General features: G+C 50.2%; 1 protein-coding gene across 3 annotated transcripts in view; it reads left to right on the forward strand.

Moving 5' to 3' along the window:
* Abr (ABR activator of RhoGEF and GTPase) overlaps positions 1-16,688 on the forward strand; it is a 198,174-nt gene that overhangs the window by 115,093 nt on the left and 66,393 nt on the right. For 2 of the 3 annotated variants that reach the window (XM_076869123.1, XM_076869124.1), the window contains exons 1-2: positions 5,687-6,410; positions 13,864-13,962. In XM_076869123.1, coding sequence (XP_076725238.1) covers positions 6,276-6,410; positions 13,864-13,962 — 234 coding nt within the window. In that variant the 5' untranslated portion in view covers positions 5,687-6,275. Of the gene's footprint in view, positions 1-5,686; positions 6,411-13,863; positions 13,963-16,688 lie in introns of those variants that run through there. The other variant, XM_076869122.1, reaches the window with a different exon arrangement.

Raw genomic sequence — 16,688 nt, forward strand, 5'->3', positions numbered from 1 at the left:
TGTGAACACTCCTTGTCCTCCACCCAGATGGAGCTCATTTCACTGGGCCTCACATTCTCCTTCCTGTCTGTCTCCCAGCCCCCACTGGCATGGCTAACCCCTGCTCATTTTTTTTTTTTTGGTCTGAGTTTTAATGTCGTCTCCTCCAGGGAGCCTCCAGTGACTTCTTTGCTGCCTCAGATGGACCTCCTTTGTACCCTGAGCTTACTCTCAATTCCCAGTCATAGTATTTAACAGACTTCTTCTTTTTGTGGTGTCGGGGATGGAACCCAGGGCCTTGCGCATGCTAAGCATGTGCTCTGCCGCTGAGCAAAACCCCCATCCCCCACATTTCTTTTTATAGCTTCTTTATTTTCCCTGATTGCATCACTAAAAAGTCTAACAACAGAATACATAATGTAGAAAGCGAAAGTCTCTTTAACTTGCATCCTACACAGAGAACTGCCAGGAGTTAGTTGTAAGTTTCTCATTTTTTTCCATGCATTATTATATGTGTATATATACATATATATAAACGAGATCATGCTATTGGTAGTTATGAAGTTTGCTCATGTTGTTTTAGTTAATAAGACATCTTGCATACTAGTAATTAAAGATCAACCTTATTCCTCTTCCTGAATGTACGCAGTATTTTGTTCTATGGATGTAATTTATTTAACCAGCCCCTACCCCTTTTCTTTTTCCCTTTTGTAGTGCTGGGGCCTTATGCTAAGCAAGTGCTCTACCACTGTTCTACATCCCCAGCCCTTTTTTATTCTTTATTTATCTTTAGTAGGGGGTTTGAACCTACAGGACTTAACCATTTAATCACATCCCCAGCCCTTTTTAATATTTTATTTAGAGCCGGGGTTTCACTGAGTTTCTTAGGGCCTCGCTAAGTGGCTGAGGCTGGCTTTGAACTCATGATCCTCCTGCCCTTAGCCTCCTGAAGCACTGGGATTACAGGCTTAGGTCACCACGCCCAGCTTTATTTTTTTATTTTGAGAAAGGGTCTTGCTAAGTTGCCCTGGCTGGTGTCTAACTTCAATCCTCCTGCCTCTGCCTCTGGAGTTATTGAGGTTACAGATGTGCACCACCCTGCCCTGCCAGACCAGTCCACTTTTGATAGACATTTGGGCTCTTTCCAGTCTTCATTGGCATAAATATCGCAGCAGTGAACATCTTTGAACATATATATCTTTGTGTCCTTATAGAAGTATTTTTTTTTTTCAGAGAAATTCCCTAGAGTGGAATTGCTGAGTCAGAGGGTGTGAACATTTAAAATCAACAATAGACATTTCCATGTTACCCCTTCCAGAGCAATGGCACTTCAACTGAATAGTTCTAAAATGTGCCTCTCCCCAGTCCTGCCTGTCCCTTGGCTCTGCCTTGGGAGTCAGCATAATGGTCACTCTTCTGCTGAGACCATTAGCTCCATGAAGGTAAACACAGTATCCCCTGTTTGTGACTGCATTCTGAGTGTGACCACGGTGCTTGCCTGGTGCACAGCAGACTTGTAGACTGAGTCGTAAGGGACTGGGAGGGTGGAGGAGGAGTGTGAGAGAAAGCCATTGGTGGGGAGTAATCCACTGGAGTCTTGGAGATGTGGATCTGGTCTGGGTGCCTCATTCGCTCCAGCCAGCCTCTCCCCGTTTGTCTCCTAGCCTTTTTCTCTTCTGTTCTCTATGTCTCCTGCGTTTCCTTAAGAAACCATTTCATAGGGTTGGGATTGTGGCTCAGCGGTAGAGGGCTCGAGCGCTCGCTTAGCATGGGTGGGACCTGGGTTCGATCCTCAGCACCACGTAAAAATAAAGGCATTGTGTTGTGTCCATCTACAAAAAAGATTCATATTTCTCTCTCTCTCTCTCTCTCTCTCCTCTCTCCTTAAAAAACAAAACAAAAAACCATTTCATGCCAAACACCGTGGCACACACCTGTAATTCTAGCTACTTGGAGGTTGAGGCAGGAGAATCACAAGTTCAAGGACAGCCTGAGCTATTTAGCAAAGCCCTGTCTCAAAACAAAATATAAAGGGCTGGGGTGGTAGCTCAGTGGTAGAGCATTGCCTAGCATATGCAAGGCCCTGGGTTCAGTCCCCGGCGCCACCACCCCCAAACACACACAGGCAACTTTTCTTCTCTGTGCTTAGAAACCCTCCCCTATGCTGAGTATGGTGGCACAGGCCTATAATCTTAGCAACTCTGGAGGCTGAGGCAGGAGGATCACAAGTTTGAGGCTTTAGTAACTTAGCAAAAAATGAAAAGGGTTGGGGAGTAGCTCAGTGGTAAAGCACCCTTGGGTTCAATCAAAGATACTCTTCCTCACACCCAGGTGACACCCAAAAGCCACTCTCCTGTGAAGTTTTCCCCCTCTGGCAGGACTGGTGGCTTTGTCCTGTGTTCCCATCGAGACTGATGAATGAGAACTATGCCTCCTTTATTCAGACATTCTTCAGCCTCAGTGGATCAAGAGTGGGCCAAATGGCAGGGGTCCCGTTTCAGGTCGTGTGTCTGCCCTGCCAGGCCTTTTCAGGGTATGAATGAATGGAGTCAGTGAACAGGTAGATGACAGATGACATGGGGAGTCCAAGTGACTGGGATTGTGTAGGTGTGAATGCTGCAAACCTTGGTTGGGTGGTGGATTTGGAAAAAGAAAAAAAAAGAAGAAGAAAAACCAAAGGACCTGGTAAAAGGGATGTGTAGGGCCAGAAGGAAGAAGAGCCATGAGATGGCGGCCCACCAACAAAAGTGGAGAAGCCAAAAGGGGAAGCTGGTTTAGGGAGGAGGAGGGGCCTCCTGGTCTGGATATGTGGAGTTGAGGCTGCCTTGGCATCTCCCAGGGGAGGAGATCTAACTGTCAGTGCAGGTGTCAGACAGACAGTCAGTCTAGCAAGATGCTGGGCCTGGGGATGGTGATGAGTTGCTGGCGGCCTAGCAGTAAGAAGGGATGAGTTCTACAAAGATAGAGCACAGGGGCCTGAGTGGAGACCTCCACATGTATAGGGGCAGGAGAAAGAAGGGCCAGCCTAAACCAAGGAGTGGTCACAAGTTGCAACTCCATGGCCAAGAGAACTGAGGGTTTTGAGAAAGTCCAGACTGCAGAGGTGAACCTTCGGAAGGAGAGGGGGGCCTCTGCCTCTGGAACAGGCAGTTGGGGGCCTTTAGAGTGGCTGCTTCTCTGGAGAGGAGGCTCAGGAGCCAGACTGAAGCAGGCTGAGTGTGGAGGACACAGAGAGGAAGCCCAGTTCCAGCTCAGGGCATCTGTGAAGGAAAGGGAGGGAGCACTCTGGGGACCTGTGAGTCACTCCCCCTCCAGGGAGAGGACTGAGGGCCTTTGAGGAGTCCAGTGGAGGGGGCATCCTAGTTACTCACTGGAAATTCCAGGCAACTGGAGTGGGGTGGAGCAGAGATGCCTTGGATGTTCAGTGAGCCGCTTCTGTGAGGTTCAAGGTTTGGGGGGAAGAATTGGGTGCTGATCCCACCATGCTAGGGGTGTGAGGAATAAAGACAGGTATACTCTAAAAGACTGTTAAGGGTGCCTCATGTTCTCCTGGGGGGAGGAAGGGACACCCAGTGTTCCTTAGAGTTTCAGCTCTTCTCTCATGCCTCCTGCTTGTCTGACCCATGTGAGCAGCTCATGCCAGGCACTGGATCCTGCAGGGTGGAGACAGAAGAACCTGTGGCACAAGGCCCCAAGCTGACACACTTGTGCCCTGGAGAATGCCAGGCCTGGTTGTTCCCAAACCCTGGGAACAGCCTTACCCTCCCAAACCAAATGAGGAATTGTGGCTGAAAGGGCCCTTCATATGTGCCCTGGCTATTTATAACCCAGCCAGGGCAGGGACAGGGAAAAACCAGGGACTGAAGAGAGAGGGGGTTGGGGTTCCCTGACCAAGGCCTGACAGTCTCTAGGGCCCCGGATAACCCATCCCATATCTCTGTATTTGTTAACAAGATGGAGCCTGTGACCAGCAAGAACAGGTTTTCTAATACTGAGAGATTGACAGGAACCCCATCTAGAGCTCCAAACTTCTACAGATTTTTTTTTTTTTTTTTTGGAAGTGAGGATAGAAACCATGCCCATTCTTTTTTTTTTTCTCCTCTCCACCCAGCTTGGGGGCTCAGCAGAGGGCTATTCTCAGCTAAGGTGCTGAGCAGGGAGGTGAAGCAGAGAGAAGGTGGCACCACCTGGGCTCAGGATGGTGCCCAGTTTGACCTTCCTTTGGAAATGGTCTTGACAGTTTGACTCTTTTATCCTGTGGCTGTACAATTGTCACCTGACAGGGAATATGATATGTGCATGAGAGACTGGTCATGGACACACGAGGCACTGACAGACAGCCTCAGACGCTGCACTGCCTGGTTGGTGGAAGCTAAGATACAGGTTTACACAGATAAATGGTCTTTTAGTAGTGTGTGAAGCTGAATTTGACTCCAAGATACCCGGTCCAGAGAGGAAATGGGACAAAGGAGACACTCAGGGAACCTTCCCCACACAAAAGTCCTAACTGTTCCTCAAAGAAACAACCCATTGCAAGAATAAAGGCAGCCCCGTAATCGGTGGACCTAATAATTCAGGGCACAGATGCCATTCACTTAAACTGCATCATGTTTCTTAAAAGATGTAAATTATTTGCAGTCCTTTTTAAATCAGGAGATTTCACCCAAGAATCCAGATTTCTCACTTCAACAGAGAAAGGCAGTCAGGAGCCTGCTTTTCCTTTAGCAGCCATCAGCTGGAGCCAAGGAGGTTTATCTAGCTTGCCCAGCCCTACCTGGTTCCTTCACTGATTACCTCACCTGCACCCTCAGGGGTACTAGTGTTTGTCATTATTGTCCTTGATGTTGTGTGCTGAAAGACTGTTCCGGGAGCTGCCTCTAGACTCCTCCCCCCGAAAGCAGAGTTGTGTGCATCTCAGGGATCCGGGCTAGGAGACCTACACTGGGGCTTCACCCTTTGGATGAATTTAGTTTCCGTAAGGATGAGAAGCAAGCGGGGAATGGGCAGAGCTGGCAATGCTACCTGTCCTAGGTCATAGGTGTCCTGGCCTTGTAGAGCTGCTTCTGTTGCGGGAGGCCCCTCTTGAGGGGAAACTCCTCCAAGGAAGTGGCGTTGCTAGTGTTGGTAGCACCTGTGAGTGGGTGCTACCCCACTCACAGGTGGAACGTGACATCTGGTTGGTCTGTGGCGCCAGGTGACACGTGCTCAGGACTCTCTGGTTGACACTCAGCTCTTGTTGGGGGTGAGGCAGGACAGGTGCCCCCCTCCCCACTCCCCCCCCCCCCACAAAGTCTTGTTCAACCAGCCGTAGTAGGGATGACAACTGTGGTTTCTCACCGGGCCTGGGCCTCTCCTTGGCATAGGTGTTGGAGACTGAGGCCAAGGTGCGAAGGGGGCTTCGACTCATGAGATTCCCACGGTGACCGGTGGTGACCAGGTGGAGTGTGGGGGGGACGGCTGTGCGACTAAGCTACTCTCCTGCTTCCCCCTGCCTGCCGGCTCTAGCGAGAAGTTGTAAATAAAGCCTGTCTCTGGGAAGCAGACCTCCCCCTGCGCCCGCCCGGCCTGTCTGCGGCCTCCTCCCTCCCTCCTCCTCCGCATCAGAAGCCTCCGCCAGCCGCTTGCCCGGTGACCACAGAGGGAACGAACGGCTCCACCTCGCAAGTCAAGACGTGCATTTCCTGTGTATTCAGAGCAAACGCGAGCCTCCGAGTCCAGAAAGGGCGGGCTTTGTGGGGCCGGGAACGCCGCGGCGGGGCGCCGGGACGGAGCGGCCAGCGGGGCGGCCGGGGCGAGCAGAGCGCGAGGACTGAGCGGCGTCCGGGGCCCCGCCTGCGCGGGACCGGTGCGCTAGCCAGGAAGGGCCGCGGAGGGCGCCTGCAGCTGCGCCGCCCGCCTCGCCACGGTCCGGGTGACAGCCTTGAAACGCCGGCGGAGGCCGACTCTGCGCGAGAAGCTGCCGGCCGGCCGGCAGGGGCTACCCGAAGGCCAGGCTTCCCCTTTCGCAGGGTGGGGACGCGCAGGAGGCGGGCCCGCAGCCCCGCGCCCAGGAGGGCTGGAAAGCGGCAGCAGGAAAAGGTTCATAATGGAGCCTTTCATCGGGAGCCGGTGGCCAGGTGCCAGGACTGACTCCGGGGAGGCCAGCATGCTGGTGTAGGCCTGCCCCGCGCGCTTTCCCTCCCGCCCGCTTGCCTGCCTGCCTGCCTGCCTCTCTCCCGGCGGCGGCGGCCGCCGCTGCTGCTGCTGCTGCTGCGTGGACCCTGCTTCCTGTTTGCCCTCCGCGGGCTCCGGCTGCCATGGAAGAGGAAGAGGAGGCAATAGGCTTTTTGGACAAGGTTCTGGAAGATGAAGATGTATTTCTCCTGGAGGAGTGTGAGCTGGGAACCCCGACTAGCCCCGGCTCAGGGTCCCCCTTCTTGGTGGCTGTGAAGGTGGGAATGTGACACGCCCTAGATGCTTGTCGGGGAGGGGGCAGGGCTGGCAGCTCTCGACTGCCGCCAAAGCCGTGTGCGGGCAGATATGGCTGGTGTGTGCACAAGCCTCATGGCTGAGGGGAAGCACCTCACTCCGTGCGAGAGAGGGGCTGGCGCATGCCTGCGAGGGGAACCGAGGGCTGTGCTCTTTTGGCAGCTGTTCCTGGGGGAGAGGTGAAGTGCGTGCTCCCCCTGCACCAGTTGTCCTTAGGGGCAGTGACGGCGGGGCATTCCTCTCAGCCAGCTGTGCTGGGGGCTCTTTCTGGCCGTGACATGAGTCACTTGGTGGGCTGTCAGTGGTGTGAGCCTGCTTCCCCCAGAGGAGCTGGCTGACTTGAAACTGGTGGGCAATAATTCATTGTTTCCATGGCAACCGGAGGATATGGGCACTCAAGAAGTGTCGGCTAAGGGGATACTGGGGACTTAGTGTCTTGACTGAGGCAAGAGAGCAGTTGCAAAGGTCAAGAGCCAGAGGCTACTGGTCTTCCTTAAATGAAAATAGTTGAATCAGCTGAAGAGGTGGGAGGTAGCAGCTGCCTTTGAGACACCAGCCAGGTAGGTAGGCGCTTTTCCCAAAGTAGGCATAGGCAAGAAGCATCTGCTGGACCAGCCCACCCACTCCTGGGTTTCAGGGTTCTCTGCAGCCATGCTCCTGGAGGCAGAGCAGGAGGGGAGTGTTTACACCAATCCCCTGGCCTTCTTCCTCCCTCTCCTGGGGGCACACACCCCCTGGGACACCAGCTCTGTCTAGTTCTGGCATGATAGACCATGCTGGGCTTTCTTTCACCTGGACCCACTTCTTCTCACCTGAGCTATTGCTCAGATCCTATCTTCTGTGGCTAGAAGGGAGAGCCCTGGAGGACTGTGGCAGAGTTTGCATACTGCGAAGTCAGGCTGGCTAACAGCAGGTGGGCCCCTAGAGGGTGTGGTGCAGGGAGCATTGCTGGGGATAGGAGGCTGTCTCTGAACCTCTCTGAGTATTTCCTCACCATCAGATGAGGATCTCGGCCCTGCCCCACCCACACTAGAGTGTGGCTCCCTGAAGGAGCTAATGGGGGCAGAAATAGCCTGCAGACCCAGGGTAGGTAAATGGCTGATGTGCAGAGTCCCGGTGGAGCAATGACTGCAGGCCTGGGTGGAGCAGTGGCTGCAGAAGAGCTGCATTGGGAGGCTGGCACCCCACCCCTGTGCTTTGATCTGGTGCTGGCTTGGAGCACTGGGGGTAAGTCACATGGAGGCTTCTGCAGACTTAGTGTCTGACCAAGCTCCCCACCAGGAACAGAATGGGGGAGAAGTCTGTTCATGAAGCAGGAGTGCCTGCTGGGAGCTTAGCAATGTGTGAGATGGGAGATCAGTGGGGTTCCTAAGGGACTTTTCTGAGAAGTCTTCCCCAGCATAGATATAGTCCCGCTCACATGCTACCCTGCACCCACCCTTTTCCTGGATTCTGTCTTACACCTCGGTCTTAGTTCATGCTTCACTCTGTCCAGAACTGTAGACATCTACCTCCTGTTATGTCCGATTCTCCTCAAGGGCAAGTACCATGTTGTCCTCACTAATGAACACAGCGTGGTGCTCTGTGTGTGTGGCTGGTGCCAGTGAGAATTTGTGAAACCAGTGAGCCTCACTGGGACCTGCAAAGTGTGTACCTTGACCTTGTTGTTTCTCAGAGGTGTTCTCAGGAGGTAGCATGTGGCTGACAAAGGGCCTGGACAGATTTTACTCCTAAGATTGTCTCTCCTGAGGCCTGGATGGAGTTTTCTCCTTTCCTGGAGTTGTCTCCAGCATGGGAGCAGGGGTTCTTTCCTGAGTGCTGAGAAACTTCAGGCTCCCTGGCTCATCCTGAACAGCTCTCCAAAGCCCTTCTCTTCCACCAGGCTTGGCCTCAGGCAGATGACAAACAGGATCTGTGGAGATGGGGAAAGAAAACTCTTCGAGTCATTCAACAAATGCTGACAGGTTATGTTGTATTCAGAGCATCTGCCCAGGATGGAACAAGGTAAACGAGGCACAGTCCTGTCTCACAAAGAGCAGAGTAAGGGTTGGCGAGTGCACAGGTGACAGAGATATAGTGAGAAAGCAGTCAAGGGATGAGACGTGTTCTTATAAAAGGGTACCAGATTCAGAGGTGAGACCACTTCTTGTTGAGTCGGGGCTAGACTGGGTGCATGTGTGCCCCATGTGTATGCATGTGTGTTCCCGGTGTGTATGGCCAAGGGTCCTTTCTGGATGGCGCAGTCATGTGTTGGGCTGCAGATGATCTTGGCTCATTCCTCCAAGGCAGCTGGTAGGAATCCAAGGCAATTCACTCTTTACTATTACTTTGCTTCAGGGCTACTTATCTTCAACAGTAGTTGTGTTGCTGAGCATGTGCCCAAATGCCAGTCCTATAAATCAATCCTGTTTTTAGTGTAATTTCCAAAATGCTTCATCTTCCTGGGGGACAGATATGAAGCCGGCAGTGGTTTTCTCCAGAGCTGTAGCTGGAGTTTGCTGCATCTCTCAACCCAGATTTCTTTTTGAGGAGTTAATGATCTGGAAACTCATAATGCAGATACTGATAGCAACATCTCCTCCCATCTGTAAAACGGTGTATACTTTCCCAAAATCTTTTCGTGCAGTTCTATTTAAAGGTTCATAGGGCTGGCAGGCCGGGACTTGTGGAAGCTGCTATTTCAAGGAACTCATTTGTCAGGAATAAAAGCCCTTTTGTAGAGCAGTTTAACCCTTCAGGTGTCATTCTGTGCCAAGTTTTAATGGTTTATCTGAAATGCTTGTATTTCTGTTTCACCTGCCCAGGTCACTCCTGCCTCCACATGCAGTAAGGGCCCTGCTTCTGTCCGCTGTGGGGTGTTTCCTGAAGTGAGAGCCCCATAGGTGGTGATTTGAAAGATGATTTTAGGTGGCACCTGGATATATATTTTTCACTTTAATAGTTAAGTATTTATTTTAATGTATAACTAGAAAAAAAATCACTTGTACATCTTTCCTATGATTTCAGCTATAAGTCCTAAATAAGATTCTGCTTTAAAAGAAGTCATTCGTTGTGAAGAACAAAAATAAGTGGCATGATAGTCTGGCAAAGCTGTAAAGTTGGGCTAGGAACAACAGGGGTTCCCAAACACTGCCTAGCACTCATGGTTTCTGTCTAAAGCTTTAAGACACCAGAACGTGTGTCTTAAAGAGAGGGAGCAGGTGGAATTTGGTCTTTTATCCTCTCCCCTCTTTGCTCTGAGTTCTGCTGAGGAAGTAGTTGAAAGAGACCTCAGAGAGGCCAGCTGTCCTGAGGTTGATGCTTGGCTTGGTTGTAAGCCCCTGGGCATGTGCACAATCCCTGGCCTCAGTGGTATCAACTCTGGGCAGATCCTACTGGGGGCTCCTCGCAAAGTGATGTGGGCCCATGGGCCGAGTCCTGCTGTCTGCAGTCTCTGCTCTGGCTTTGAAACACAGCCAGAGAGCCAGCCCTGCCTGTTCAGTCCTTACTGTTGTCTTGGAGGAGATCAAGCCTCCTGGAGAGATTGTTTCTTGGTTTGGCCTAGAACCAAACCTTCAGAAGCTTTATTTAGCTCTGTGGAAGCCCAAGCCAGAGCTGACTAAGGTTTATCTATAGATACTGTCCCTACCATAGTGACCCGATGTCCTTGATTTGGGAGTCTCAAGCGGTCAGACTTTCATCTGAGCAGGTCGTGTAAAATGCTTAGAGATGAATGAGCCCACCAGGGCTGCGTTTTGTGAGCTCTGCATTTTGTGAGCTCCTCTACCAGAGGAGGAGGAGACAGTGTCACTTGGAAGGGGGTTTTTCTATGCTGGGCACTGCAACAGCATGGCAGAGCCTAGGCACTGACCTCTTCAGAGCACTTGCCCATGGGATTCTGCTGTGTGGCCCTTCTGGAGAGCTTGTTAGTGGACAGAAACTGTTTCTTTCATCTTTGTGTTCCAGTGCCTGGCACGTTATAGAGAAGGAATGAGTGAAGGTTGAGCCCTGGTGTTTATAAGACAGGAATAGCCCCCGAAGGATTGAAGAAACAATTCTAAGCCAGGAACATGTGGGATCTAGAGAAAGCAAAGAAAAGGTGGAAGAGGTCTCAGGTGGTAACTGAGCAATAAGCCTGTTACTAAAATTTAAGACAGAATTTGATTTCACATCCTTAAATTCCCTAATGCCTCCACCTGATCCCAGCCAAAACTTCAGAAGGAATGTAGCCCAGAGTGGGGATTCTTCCCTGAGCCGTCCCCTCAAAACCAGCATTCAGGATTGGATCTTGAGGTGGGACCCTTGAAGGGAGGCTTCGCTGACATGACAGGCACAAGGGCTAAGGGGTCTTGCTGGTGCCAGGTTGAGGGCCTCTTGGGGCCTGGGGCTGCCAATCACCTGGGGTCCTAGTCCAACCAGCTCTGCCTGTTCAGCCCAAGTGTGCCCCAGGGGATTTCCTTTAGAAGGCATTACCAAGACTTCAGGCAAATCTTTGGTTGGCGGAGAGCAGGAAGGATGTGGCGCCTGGTGGGAATGCTCGTGGTGGAGGGATCTGTCAGGCCCTGCTCTAGGCGCCGATCTTGTGCCTAAGTGTGTGCTGGAGGCTGTGCTGTCCCTGAGCAGCTGGCAGTTTGCTCTGTGTGCCTCGGGAGATAATGACAATACCTTCCAGATTGTGAGATTCCAGCAAAAAGCCTTTAGCACAGTTCCTGGTGTCTCTGTAGCCATTGATAAATAACCATTGTCCTTCTCAAAAGCTGGGGGGGGTCCACACAAACTGCCACAAACTTAATGGCTTAAAACAGAATAGATCTGTTCTGATACAGAAGTCTTAAAAGGCTCAGCATATTTGCCTGGCTTCTGGAAGTTCTAAGGAAATGAATCCACTTCTTAGCCTTTTCTAGCTTCTGAAGGCCCCCAACGTTCCTTGACTCCCCATCCCATCTTCCCCATCCCGCTTCTAATACCAGAGACTCTGGAGGCTGAGACAGGAGGATTGCAAGTTCAAGGGCAGCCTCAGCAACTTAGATCCAGTCTGAAAATGAAAAATGAAAAGGTCTAGGGATGTAACTCAGTCATAATATTTCCCCCAGTTTGATTCCCAGGACCACCCAAAACAAACAACAACAACAACAACAATAAACCTAGTGTCTTCCAACTTCCCTCCTTCTCTTGTCACATCGTATTTTCTCTGACTCTTTCCCTTCTTCCTCCTCCTTATAAAGACCCCTCTGATTACAGAGGACCTAGATAACCCAGGAATGGCCCCATCTCAAACTTAATCACACCATCATTAAAGTAACGAGTTCACACATTTTAGGGATTAGGATGTGGACATCTCTGGGGAGTCATCCTTCTCTCTACCTGAGGCTCAGACTTTGGGGACAGTTGTGTAGCTGATGGAAACAAAGTGTTAATTAAGCTCCTCACCTATGGGAAAGGCGGGAAGAATGTGGCTTGGGAAAGCCTGTGAGGATCCGTTGGGACACACTGTCCAGTTAGGAGACAGCAGCTCTTCTCAGGGCTTTATGAAATTTCTGCCGGCGTCATACATTCTCTCAGCTGACGTCCGGGTATGCCCAGAAGGGATCCATTTGAGACAACACACAAACACCCAATGCTTGAAAAAGGAATAGGAGACTGGGGAATTCCTCAGAGCTGTGGAAACACAGAAATGGTAGCCCTGGAGTGGGATCCCAGATCTGCCAGTCCTGGCCATGTGACTTGGGTCCTTCCCTTCCCTCTTTTTAAATGATTTATTTCCATTTGTACAATGAGAAGATACAGAACCCATTTCAGTGGGATGTTTGAAGGCTGAGAATGTGGAAAAGATGTACAACCCCCAGTAAATGGCAGGTGTTATCACGTGGTGCTGGCCTCAGGGAAGAGGGGTGTGAGGCAGGTGTTGCAAAGCTCAGAAGTTCCTGGGCAGGTAAGAAGGTGCTGCAGCCTGGGGGGGGGGGTGGTCCAGGGAGACTTGATGAAGAGATAAGATGGCAGCTCTTTCTTTAAGGAGAGGTGTCATTTAGTCAGGAGAAGAGTTCCAGGTGGGAGAGGGCTTTAAGCAGCAGCAATGGCAGGAGCCAAAGTTCAGTGAATGGACGCTTCTAGTATGTTGGAAAGACAGTAATGTCTTGACCGTGGGGAACGGAGGAAGGTTAGGAAGGTGCTTGTATGTTTGTTTGCTATTGTCTTTCTCTCCTACTAGAGAATAAACCACACAAGAGCAAGGACTCTCGTCTGTTTATTTCCCTTTGTATCTATAGGACCTAACAGACATTCATTAAATACTTATTGAATGAATAATGGATAAATGAACAAATAATGATCAAATTTTGCAGTGTTCATATTAGGTCCTCGACAGGCATCAGGTGGCATTCTGGGAAGACTGGTCTAGCCGCTTCAGGCGGGAAGCGGGAAGGGAGAGTGGGGTGGAGGTTGGTTAGAATTCAGGTGGCTGAGTGGGCCTCAGAGTCTCAACCGCTGCAGAGGGGAGGATGGAATCGTGGGGTAGAATTGATGTAAGATGTTGTCAAACACTTTAGAAATGTGGCAGAGGAAAGGGAGAGAGGGGCCAGGAATGCCTCCTATGGATCTCGGATGATGAGAAGAATTACACATTTTTTTTTTTACTGAAGAAAAATTCGGGGGGGTACCTTCTCAGTACCAGACACTGTTCGAGTTGATGGGCATTCAAGGCTAGACAGGGCATGATCTCCACCATAGAGCAGGAATTTAGGAAGCAGGAGGAGGCTAGCTTGGGTCTGTGGCTTATACAATGAGGAAAGCTGGGGGGCTACCACAGGTAAGTGGGAAGGGTCCTCTGTTGTGGAATTGATCCCCCCGGAGGGATAGGAAGATCTCATCAGAAATGGTCACAAGGCTGGGGCCCCCGTGCCCATTTCCATTCTCTCTGCCTGTTTCCCCCAGTTTATATGCCACTTCCTCTGTGAGCCCCTGTCTGTTCCCCAAACTTAGATTGTGACCTTTGCTGTGCCCTCCCATGTGACCATGCCCTGCCTCAGTCATGACTAATTTTCCATTATATGTGTCTTTATCTCTCTCCCCACTTACACAGCTCACTAAACATGAGGGCAGGTCCTTGTGGTCCTGCTTACCGTGACAAAGTTGGCGAGGGTGATAGATGGAAGGATGGGTGGAGGATAGCTGGATGGAGGGGTGACTGGAGGGGTGGGTAGTAAATAAGGGAAGGAAGGAAAAAAATGATGGGAAATAAAGCAAGGTGTGGATAGGAATTTGGGCGATAGGTCTTGCCTTTATATTTTTGTATTTTTCAAAATTTCTGTAATAACACCTGACTCTTATTCCCTTTGAAAGAGTTTGTTAAAAGAAGAGAGAAAAAAGACAAAGCAACAGTCTTCTAGGGATTTTGCTCTCTTTCTCATGAGCTGTTGGATGTTGGTTTGCTTTCTGCAGGTGGAGGCAGGGAAAGGCCTGGAGATGAGGAAGCTGGTTCTCTCTGGCTTCCTGGCCAGTGAAGAGATCTACATTAACCAGTTGGAAGCCCTGTTGTTGGTGAGTATTTGCTGTGGGGACTTCTTGTTCCCCTGGTTGCCAGTGTCCTGCTCAGAACTGCTTTTGGAGTTGGAAAGGAAAGGGGACCTTACCAGCAAACAGAGACTCTGCTTACTGCTGGGCATGGGGCCACCTGTTCCCCTCAGCTCTGACTCTTCATTACCCTGCTCTGGGAAGGGCAGGAGAAACAGCACAGGTCAGGGGGCCAAATGCTCCCATTGCCCATGACCAGGGCCTCAGCATTGCTCTATCCAGGTGGGCGCCTGGCCACCTTCCTCCATGCTGTGCTCCTGGCAGTCTCGACCAATCAGTCAAGAAGATGACAATATTTGTCATCTTCTGTCCAAGTCATTCCTCCTCCCCGGGAAGGAAGACATCAGCACCAGCCCAGAGACCCTGTGTCAGGAAGTGCAAGGTGGAAGCTGTCTGTCGTTTTGAGAAGCATCACAGCTCAGGCATTAGACCAACCTGAGTCCTCCACAGTGATGCTTCCCAGGGTCCTTTCCAAGATGGAGGCACTGTTGTGAGATTCAGATTGGGAGGGCAACATGAAAATGTTTTCCAAAGATCAAACTTCTGTGCAGATGTAAGGTGTCTGTGTGTGTGAAGAAAGTGCTTATTAGATGCGTCTGGATATTATGCAGAGTGATTGCGGCATGGAAAGTTCTATCCCCTGGGCGCTTTGTAGTCCGGGGCACAAGTTACTATCAGAAAAGGGGGAGTTAAAAAATGTAAGTGAAGATAAGTGAAACTCGGTCTTACAGGTAAGACACACGTTTGTGTATTTGCCGTGATGGGAGATGTTGTTCCTCAGTGTTCCAGAGACATTTATTACCCAAGGAATGACTACAGAAATGTGAAGATACTTCACAGTATACTAGGCTATTTATGTTTACTCTGCCATTAATTGCAGGCATATTGCACCTTTTAGCGGGTAGTGAAAGTGTAGTGGGTTGAACCAGCATATTAAAACAAATGGAGAAAGAAAATATCAATGTGCATCAAGAACCTTTAGTTTGTTGTACATGTATATCTATATGTATATGTGTATGCGTATGTATGCATGCATAAGCTCACATTCTTTTTAAAAAAATTTTTTTTAGTTGTAGATGGACATAATACCTTTGTTTTATATATTTATTTTTATGTGGTGCTGAGGATTGAACCCAGTACCTCACGCATGCTAGGCAAGTGCTCTACCACCAAGCCACAACCCAGCCCCCACATTCTTTCTTATGCATGTTGAGGGTTTGAAAACCACTGTCTTTGGAAAGCTATGCACAAGCCCTTGATCCTCTGTTTCCTTGTGTGAAGATGAAACTATATTAGCAACCTTTTGTCCACAGAGGACGTTTTCCAAGATCTCTACTGGATGCCTGAAACCTTGGATCCTATATATACATAGTATATATACTATTCTATGTATACTATGGTTTTTTTCACTACTTATACGCACCTGTGATAAAGTTTAATTTATCAATTACAGCAAGATATTCAGAACAATAATTAATAATAGAATAATTATAGCAATATATTATAATAAAAAGCATGGGAATGTGGCCTATCTCTCTTGAAGAGTCAAAACAAATATTGACATTTTCAGACAGTGGTTGACTGCAGGTGACTAAAACTGGGGCTACAGCAATACCATTACCTTCTTTCTCTTCCTGGGTTAGGTCAGGTGATTCTTGGGGACTTATACCTTTCTGGGTACTGAAGACACTCAACTATTAGGAGGTAGGCACACTATCAAGCAGACATAAGAATACCTTATATACTTGGTTACTATACCCACCTCCCAAAGAGGGCACGATTGTCATTACTAACAGAGTGCCTACCAGAAAGGAATCAGACTGCCTGGCTGTGGATCCTCTCTTGCCTGCTTACTAGCTCTTGGCCCTCAGCAGGTGAATGAGTCTCTGTGCCTCATTTTCTCCATCTGTAAACTGGGTACACAAATAGTGCTCTTTTCATGGGGTTGTTATGAGGATGACATGGATTTGTACGTACAGCTCTTAGAACAGAACCTGAGCATTACATGACACGGTTAGTGTCTCCAGTGATGGCAGAGAAGACGGGTTAGGGCTTCTAGGATCCTGTCCTGTCGACAAGCCCTTTCCCTGAAGGATGGGGTGGTGCTGCCCTCATCAGAGGCCTGCCACCACTCCAATGCTATCTCGCCCCCGTTAGGCCTCTTCATCTGGGCAAAGAGACCAGATTTAGGGGCCAAGACAGCTCCTCCCTGCCCTGCCTTTCCAATAGCTTATGCCTCAAAGGCAAAATTGTGAGGCTGGGCACCCTCTCCACCTCTCCCCACCTCCCCACTCTGAAATTGTTCATTCTGGGCCCCTACTTGATTCTGTCTTGAGCAGAGGCCATTGGGAGTGAGGGAGGGTTGAGTTGGGAGGCCAGGTCTATGGATAGAAGGCTCAGGAAGAGGGGGCAGGACCCTCCACAGCCATAGGCTCAGAGGATAAACCTCAAAGATAAGGAGTCAAGCACTCCCCTTTCCGTGAGCCAGGAGTCCTCCCCTGTCAGCTACTAGGGAGTTAAACCCTCTGCTCTTTGGGGTTGTCTGGCTCCTGGTTGGCGGGGGGGGGGGGGGGGGGGGGGGGGGGGGGGGGGGGAGCAGGGAACTCAGCACACACTCTCCTCCTGCCCCATTCCCACTGTTCTGTGTGTGTGCACGCGTGCGTGTGTGTGTGTGTGTGTGTGTGTGTGTGTTT

Source organism: Callospermophilus lateralis, chromosome 11 (assembly GCF_048772815.1).
Source record: "Callospermophilus lateralis isolate mCalLat2 chromosome 11, mCalLat2.hap1, whole genome shotgun sequence".
Lineage (NCBI taxonomy): Eukaryota > Metazoa > Chordata > Mammalia > Rodentia > Sciuridae > Callospermophilus > Callospermophilus lateralis.